Here is a 9,326-nt window from a genome sequence, read left to right on the forward strand (position 1 = left end):
ACCCAAAAAGGATGTAAGCGCGAGTCATGTATAGCAAGTTTTTCATCTTAGCGCACACAGATGAGAGAGAAAAGAAGATCTTTCCTTTGTTTAAGGCAGACTAACTTGAAAAGGCAGATAGTAAAAAATATATTTGACAAACAATAACAGTCCAATTAAAATAACTCTATTAATCATTAAAAAAACTTTTCTAGGCACACGCGAGGTTAAAGTGAGCTATAACTAACCTAACCCCAGTCATCTACAATGGACATCGTGGAATCGTTGATTGCTTTGAATACCTGCATGCAAATTGGTGCACTCACCCAATGGCTGGTGGATGGTAAAAAGGGCAAAATTTATCTCTCACGTCTACTCGAATGCTATGCCGTTTGCACGATAATCGTCGCGCTCGTTCTCCTACTCTATGGCATTTTTACCTACGACGACGATTTTCATAAATCTGGCAATGATATTGGTCATACTGTGGACTATATACAAATAATTGGCATACGGGTGGCTCATGCGGTTACTATTTTGGAGGCTTTCCTACAGCGACACAGTCAAAGTCTGTTCGTCAAGCAGGTGCGAGAGATTGATCGAATATTCGAGTGTTCGCTAAATGTGGATGTGGATAATCGGTGAGTGGGTAAAAATGTGAGAAATAAAAGTGTGCAATAAAGAATACAAAATTTAGTTATAGCAAAATTCTTGCCATATTAGGGCGGTACTAACTTAGTTGCAAACCGATGAGATGCATGGCAATCGAATTTCAAAGAAGAGACTATTAAAATCGCAAGAGCCATGTGGCAATAAGTAGAATTTCTATCGATTCTGAACGCAAGTCTCAATCTCTCTTCCGTAAAATGTTGTTAAGCCAGTGGAAGCATAATGAATCCAGGAGGTGGTACACTTCCTGTATATGCTAAGGTACGACAAGGCCTTCAGATGGCTGAGTTGATAGACAGAGCCTGAAGTTGATTGTTTTTTCTTTTATTTATTTATCAAGCCAATGCCTATAATAGATTCTTATAGGCAAAGTTGACATATTTTAAAGTTAATAATAGGACTATTAATTAGTTCGTGCGGTTTTTTTTCGAAATTTGAAACTTTATTGACGTAAAATGGTTACAAATTTAATATTCAAAGTATTGTCCATCGCTTACTACTACTTTTTCCCATCTTTCTGGCAATTCACGGATTCCCTTTGTGAAAAATTCGGTCGGTTTTGCCGCAATCCACGAATCGATCCATTTTTTGACTTCATCGTAATTACGGAAGTGCTGGTCAGCCAGGCCATGTTGCATCGATCGGAAGAGATAGTAATCGGATGGCGCAAGGTCTGGACTATACGGCGGGTGGGGTAGGACATCCCATTTGAGCGTTTCTAAGTATGTTTTGACCACTTGTGCAACATGTGGCCGAGCATTGTCATGTTGCAAAATAACTTTGTCGTGTCTATCGGCGTATTGCGGCCGTTTTTCTCGCAGTGCTCGGCTCAAACGCATCAATTGTCGTCGGTAGACATCCCCCGTAATCGTTTCATTCGGTTTCAGTAGCTCATAATACACAACACCCAGCTGGTCCCACCAGATACACAGCATAACCTTCAGGCCATGAATATTCTGCGCCGACGTCGATGTTGAAGCATGGCCAGGGTATCCATACGTTGCCCGACGTTTTGGATTGTCGTAATGGACCCACTTTTCATCGCCAGTCACAATTCGATGCAAAAAACCCTTTCTTTTGTGCCGTTGAAGCAGTTGTTCGCATGCCATAAAACTGCGTTCAACGTCTCTTGGCTTCAATTCATACGGCACCCAATGGCCTACCTTTCGGATCATTCTCATGGCTTTTAAACGTTTGGAAATGGTTGATTGATCAACTCCCAAAGTTTTTGCAACCTCTTCTTGCGTTTGAGCCGGATCTTGATCGAGCAATTCCTCCAATTCGGTATCCATGAACTTTGGCGGCGCACCCTCGCGTTCTTCGTCTTCCAAGCCAAAATCACCACTTTTAAAGCGTGCAAACCACTTCTGGCACGTTCGCTCAGCTAGAGCATGCTCACCATAAACTTCCACCAAGATACGATGACTTTCGGCTGCTTTTTTCTTCATATTAAAAAATTCCCCGCAAAAACACATTATTTGGCACGAAATTCGACATTTTCAAGTGTGGTAAAAATATTGTTGTTTACGCTTCAAATAAAAAACTTATACTGACGTTTGTGCCTTACGACAGTAGCTCTCCAATGAATGTTTGGAAATGTGGATCGATGGAATAATAATCAAGTTACGCCATATGTTGTAAAACCGCACGAACTAATTAATAGACCTATTAATTATTAAAAAGAGAAAAAGGAAGTACAATTAAACTACTATTGGGTATGGGAATAAGTTTCCGCCCTCGTAAAAGAGGTGTCGCTGCTGATACTATTTTTGTGTTCGCTCTAGTAATATACTGATGAGTTGAAGGTGTATATGTAAGGTCTCGATCGCAATGGTTGGCATACGTTCCAAGCGTAAATCTCCTTTTTTATCTGATGTCAAAAATGTCTACGGCTCCGAAAAAACAGCATTTGCAGGAAGTCATGCTTCATGATTACCTTTTAAAGAAAAGTGCAGCTGAAACGTGTAGTATATTCATCAATATTTACGGTAATCACGCTCCATCAAAAACAACTTGTAAAGAGTGGTTTCGACGCTTCCAAAGTAGCAATTTCGACATGAATGAAGAAGATCGCGAAGGGGCACCGAAAAAGTTCAAAGATACTGAACTACAAAAAGTATTGGATGAAGACGCATTTTGAACCCTATATGATCTGTCTAAAGAGTTGGATGTTGACAGATCAACCGTTGGTAAACGTTTACACCTGCCACATCAATTAAAGGAGAGGGATATCGAGAGACGTTTGGGGACGTGTGAGATGCTTCTTGAACGTCAGAAAAGAAAAGATTTTCTGCATCGCCTCGTCAGTGCCGATGAAAAAATTGATCTAATAATGGATAATGGATAACCTTACGCGTCGAAAAAGTTGGAGTCTGCTACGTGAACCAGATCTATCAACAGCGAAAAAAAATTACTCATGCTGCAAAGAATATACAGTGCATCTGGTGAGATCAGAAGGGTGTCATCTATTATGAACTCCTTAAACCATCTCCGGTGATCGAGCTCTCAAAGAAAAGCAGCCGGAATGGGACGGTGGACATGACAAACTGATTTTGCTGCATGACAACGCCAGGCCACTCGTTGCTAAATCGGTCCAGAAATATTTAGAGGGACTGAATTGGGAAATCTTGCCACACCCGCCGCATTCCCCAGGCGTTGCATCTTCGAATTACCATCTGCTCCGATCAATACAGTTAGCCCTTATAGGAGATCCATTTCACTTCTTACGAGAGCATCGCAAACTGGCTCAATAAATGGATCAAGTCAAATGAAGTATGGGGTCAAGTTGCAGCTTCCAACGGCACATATATATATATATATATATATATACGGCACATACTTCACATAATATCATGTAAAATTTAATTGTTTAAATAATTCGTAACTTTGACTAAGAAAGGACGGAAACTTATTCCCGTATTTATAATAAATATTCAAAATCTTCAATAGGCTATATTTTGGAAATCAAAAAACTATCTAACTAAATAAATTTAGAGAGTTTGTCAAACTCAATTATGGCTCCAGTAATAAGAGCATTTCGAGCATAAAGAGATTTTAAGAGACCAACATAGATGGCCACCATGGCGGCGATCCAATATGCCGCCTGTCTTCTAGTTTTTTTTTTGTTTTGTTTTTTTTTTTATTGAAATGTTATAAATATTTAAATACATTTCATTCTATTACTCCTAGTTCACAAATATCAAGTAATATTATTTTATTAAATTCAACAGTATTTACAGGAAATACGTATATAACTGGAAGACAGCTGACAGAAATTTACATATATTTGTCAGTTATCAAAATTTCTGGAACAAGATCATTTGGTTTTTTTCGTTTAAGTCTCCGGCATTGGCCTGTCTTGTAGTGAAAATGAGAACACTGCAGAGCAGTTCCCTAGAATCAGACTTAGACTGTTGGAGTGCGATGTTCTGAGCAAGGATCAAATTCCCACTCTTCCTCTTCCGAATCTCTTAAGATTCATCAATGAATCCAAAAGATTCGCAGTGGAGTAACCTCCAAACAATTTTTCCGTCCCATCATCCGTACTGTATTTATCCTGTCCCTCTATTCCTTCCACTGTAATCTACCCGGGTGCGCTACAATGGTCTTCCCGACTGAGTGCTTGGACTTGTCTAACCCCCACAAATCTAATCTAACCTAATCTAATCTAATCTAATCCAAAAAACATAGAAGAACTCCGCACTACTAAGAGCTTTGGCTGGAATATAAAAAAAAAATCCTCTCAAGAAGCACCGTACAGACAACAGTACCACGGATCAAATCAAAAATAAAAGACAAAGATAAAATTATTCTCCTGTTCTGCAATGATTTTAAGTTAATCAGTAAGCATCGCGTTTCATACGTAGGGATAGGATCCGAAAAGCATAAATTATTCATTGCATTTTTTTTTATTATTTTCGCCACTGTTAGTTATGAAAATTAAAACTTGAACTTTTTTTTTAATATTCTTAACACAAAATTTTTCTTACCCTTCCAGCGCCCTACGCACTCAGCTCATACGTCGCGGCATTATTATGCTCGCCATATACTTAGCCTCCGAGCTATTTATACTCTTCGCGAAATTTCTCGTTAAAGATCGCCACTTCTCTATATATTGGTTATTCTATCTGCTACCGTTTTTTATTTGCGGTCTACGCTACTTTCAAATATTTGTCGCCATTACGATTATACGCCAACGTTTGGATAAATTGTTGTTGACCTTGAATGAACTTAATCTGTTAAACAGCAAGCAGAAGCAGGCTACAAATAGCAACTCTAATACGAATATAAAATTCATATCACAAACCTTGCCAATCTACGAAACGTCCGAGTACCTACATCGTCACTATGATATGGAAAATCCTGATATGAAACGTTTGCTAATCATACGCGATCTCTACAATCGTTTGTGGGAGTCAACGGGCACGCTTAATAGAGACTTTGGCATTTCGATATTGATAAATGTGGGCAATGACTTCATATCCATCACATCGAATTGTTATTGGATTTTCTTGAATTTTAAAGGTTACTCCGCTACCTTGAATGACTTTTTGCAAATCGCTAGTAGTGCAGTCTGGTCAGTGCCGCATGTCTTCAATGTGCTAATATTGGCATTACTCTGCGAGCGAACGGTCCAGAAGGTGAGTGGGGAACGAAAAAAATTATATGTGATTTTTCTTTTATTCTTTATTACTTACGTAGACAACTGCAATCGCACTGGGTCTTCATCGGATGGAAACAAATATATGGAACGATAATCACAATACTGTGGTGAGTAAGAAAATTAAAGTAAATAATTACGAGGGATCAGCAATTAAATTCAGGGAATTTCCAGTTCCAGTTGAAATTTGAAATCAATATTTGTGTTCATGTTTTTGGAATTAACTTTTAGTGGCGTCGTGAAAATGAATTACTCCCATTACGTGTTGTGATCCAATTTTTAGGGCAATCTGGCGCAAAACCATGGGAAATCCTTCGAAAATTTCAGGTTAAGCACGGATGTGAGTGCGTGTCAAAAGCGTACCACATTTTTGCGTATGCGAAGCAGTTCAGGGAAAAGCATACATCGCGCGTGACTACCATTCGGGAGTGCACAGGTTCGAATCTCAGTGCATGAACATCAAATAATAGAAAACGTTTTTTTCTAATAGCGGTCGCCCCTCGGCAGGCAATGGCAAACGTCCGAGTGTATTTCTGTCATGGAAAAGCTCCTCGTAAGAAATATCTGCCGTTCGGATTCGGCTTGAAACTGTGGAACAACATCAAGACGCACGTCACAAATAGGAGGAGGAGCTCGGCCAAACACTCAAAAAGGGTTTACGCGCCAATTATATATGTATATATATATATATATATATATATTAGGGCGGTTCGATTTAAAAATCGCTCATTGCTCTGTGAAAATCGTTTTCTAGGGATCAAAATAAGAAACTTTGCCGAAGGAACCATACCTCTAAAACGAATTCTGGTGTCCCCCAATTTAGGTCGAACGAAAAATCCCACTTTGACCCATTTAGAGTGCTCCAATCGAGTCCAAATGTATGACCGACCCCCAGTGGCACACCCCCTGGAACTTTCCTGGGAGGTTCCCCATACAATTATTTCAAAATATCACCATTTTTGGCCTTTACATGAGAAAAGAAACTAAAAAGTTCGACCCAAATTGGCCGACATCAGAATTCGTTTTAGAGGTATGGCTCCTTCGGCAAAGTTTCTTTTTTGATCCCTAGAATATGATTTTCACAGAGCAATGGGCGATTTTTTTGCCTCCCCAAAAAAGACACTAAAAGTTCGACCCAAATTGGGAGACATCAGAATTCGTATTAGAGGCATGGTTCCTTCGGAAAAGTTTCTTATTTTGATCCCTAGAATATGATTTTCACAGAGCAATGGGCGATTTGTTTGCCTCCGCACAAATCGACCCGGCCTAATATATATACATCGGTAGACGACGATCCGCGTGAAGGAGTAGGCGGCACCTCTCGTACCAACGCGAATGTCGGAATCTTCGCGCGCGCAACACGTTCACGTTCCTGCCTATGATTTGTCAGTTCTTTTCCCAGTCGTACTGAGTTCGAACTCTGAAGTTGCTGTGCGCATACATTTTCCGTAATCGGCCTGAACTCAGCGAGAATGCTTCATTCTTGATAAAATAATTGTCACTCCTTATACTCGTATACATAAGTACCTGTGCTCCATTTTCTGATGGTTTTTGCATTCGAAATATTCCCCGTTGTTCTTCTAAATCTGATAGCCAGACGGTAATCTAGACTCTATACCAACTGATGATGATGCACCCAAATTTAATCGTGGAAGGTCTCACTTCCCTTTCGCTTGCATATGAGTGGGCGTTTCCTTGCTTACCTGTGCTCTAGGAGGACATCGCGTCTGCTCAGAAAGAGGTAGGGAAAGATGCTAAAAAGTCAGGCTGATAAAAAGAAGGTAGCGAGATCATTTTCAACTCGTGTAGATTGAAGGCGATCAAAGGAGCTTCTAAGGCAGATAACACAATTCTCACGAAGGTGATGGTGCTCTTAATCGGGCACTATCTTATGGGCTTCCATTTTTGTGATGGCTGGCTGGAAAGTGATGAAGTTAAATCATCTCACTTTAAGTGCACAGCTTTTGTTAGACTGAGATTCAGACATTTCAGATATCAATTTTTACAATGACATTGGAGTTTTGAGGATTGGGTATCAACTGCTTGCTGAGCTCATCCATAAGCGCGCAGTATTTTTCACACGCGTAATTTCTTCCCTTCCTCTTGGCCCAGCTCTCCTTTTTCAATTGAATGGTCACAAAGGACGACTTCAAGTCATCAAAAGTGAGCTCTTCTTGCCAAATCATCTAACTTGACGGAATCTAACTTTTCAAATTCCTGTGGTCGGTATAATGAAACCACACTATCTAGTGGCTCTCATCATGCCCGTCCTATCGTATGGCGGTGGAACAATGAGCTGTATAAGCTTCAGCGGCTTCATTGACTGGGTCATGTCGTTCGAATGGATGCAAACGCTCCGGCTCTGAAAAAAATTCGATGCCGGTACCAGCTGGTGCTAACAGAGGAAGAGGAGGGCCACCTCTGCGTTGGAAAGTTCAAGTGGGTAAGGACTTGGCTCAACGACTGACGCGCTGTTAGACTCGGCCAAAATCGGCTTAGCGATTATCAGCGATCCAGAAGAGCTTTTGTACGTTACCTGCAGATAGTCGGATCCACGTTACCGAAACGACCCGGGCTTACTACATATCCGGCCAAGGACTATCACTCCAGCAGCACTCCCCGTTCATTTATGGGGAATGTTTTTGCTGCTAACTATTCCCACTCCAACCAACGCCAATGAGAACGACTACGCTATCAGAACGATTCGGGTTTAAATATGATGCATCAAACGACTGACACTTCAGCAGCACTCCCAAAAACTGCAAGTCGAATATTTTATGAGGTTACAACAAATGCAACCTTTTGTATTCCAATATCAGGTCTCTGACCGCCAATACCCAATACACCTTCAGGCTTCGCAATGAAGACTAACAGGTGATAACTAACTGATCCAGTCTTTTCGAAACATCTCGTTGTCCTCCAGGCAGTTCCATCCGTTGCAAGAGACTTACCCCTCCCTGAGTGTACTCAATTTCTTTAGTATTCTCCCAGACGTAGACCTGTTAAGATCTCACATTGGTTTCGTTCTTGAGAGAACTCGCTTGTTCTCCTCGTCCTAGCTAGCTGGAAACCTTGTTTCTTTTAAATGCGCCGTCGACAGGTAGATACATACCCAGCGTTAGTATATTTTTCATTGACAGCAGCTGATATGTGTCGATAGCATTCCTTTGCAAATCTTTATGGAATGGTGACATGGACACAGGCAGGAGCTCAGCATGGTCTTTAAGCAGAAGAGGGGTTTTTTTCTAATTTCAACTCAATTTTTATAAATTAGCACAGCACGTAAATAACATAAAATTTTCTTTCACAGATCGAGCAATTCTCCTTACAGCTGCTACATCAAAAGTTGGTCTTCTCTGCTGCCGGATTCTTCGATATCAATTGCACTCTGCTCTATGCGGTGAGAACTTGCAACATTTTTTTTTTATTTTTTTTTTATATTAAATTTTTCTTTGTAATCTTCAATAGGGAGAAATCGAAAGAACTGAAGTTGCATTGAATTTTTATAAAACTTGCACTGAATTTTGAAGCAACAGATTTTAAATGGTTATTTTTTAAATATTTTTTCGTGTTACTAAAAAATATTGATATACATTTTTTCTTATTTGTCCTATTGCAGATCGCTGGGGCCACCACAACTTATTTGATTATACTAATACAGTTCCATATGAGTGAAAATAGGGTAACAAGTTAAATAAAAGAAAAGAAAAGAAAACCGCTATTCCTTCGAAGCCTGATGACACAACTCAACAGTAATGCTGAATTATTATTATTATGTCTTGTCTGTCTGGAAGTATCGTAAAAGAATTTTTATGAAAATTTATGAATTAAGTGAATAAAAATTATGATTTTCGTTATGGATATGGTTTTTCTATTGAAATATCATCATCATCAATCATCAATTTCTTTCTCCCCGAAAGGAAAATTGGGCTCTAGAAGCTCGCAACGTCTGTATGAAAGCAAAAGGCAGCATGCACGTCAGATTTGGAGGTGCAGAATTGGTGTTAATTTCCATATA

The 9,326-nt window shown here is 39.8% G+C and overlaps 1 protein-coding gene across 1 annotated transcript; it reads left to right on the plus strand.

The window, feature by feature from the left end:
- Nucleotides 1-217: 217 nt before the first annotated feature.
- LOC129239502 (putative gustatory receptor 2a) lies at nucleotides 218-9,002 on the plus strand. The gene is made up of 5 exons (XM_054875020.1): nucleotides 218-620; nucleotides 4,646-5,288; nucleotides 5,350-5,418; nucleotides 8,619-8,708; nucleotides 8,928-9,002. The coding sequence occupies exons 1-5, from the start codon at nucleotides 247-249 to the stop codon at nucleotides 9,000-9,002; spliced, it is 1,251 nt and encodes a 416-aa protein (XP_054730995.1). The 5' UTR covers nucleotides 218-246.
- Nucleotides 9,003-9,326: the final 324 nt, after the last annotated feature.

The sequence above is a fragment of the Anastrepha obliqua genome, chromosome 2, assembly GCF_027943255.1.
Source record: "Anastrepha obliqua isolate idAnaObli1 chromosome 2, idAnaObli1_1.0, whole genome shotgun sequence".
In the NCBI taxonomy this organism is placed as follows: Eukaryota; Metazoa; Arthropoda; class Insecta; order Diptera; family Tephritidae; genus Anastrepha; species Anastrepha obliqua.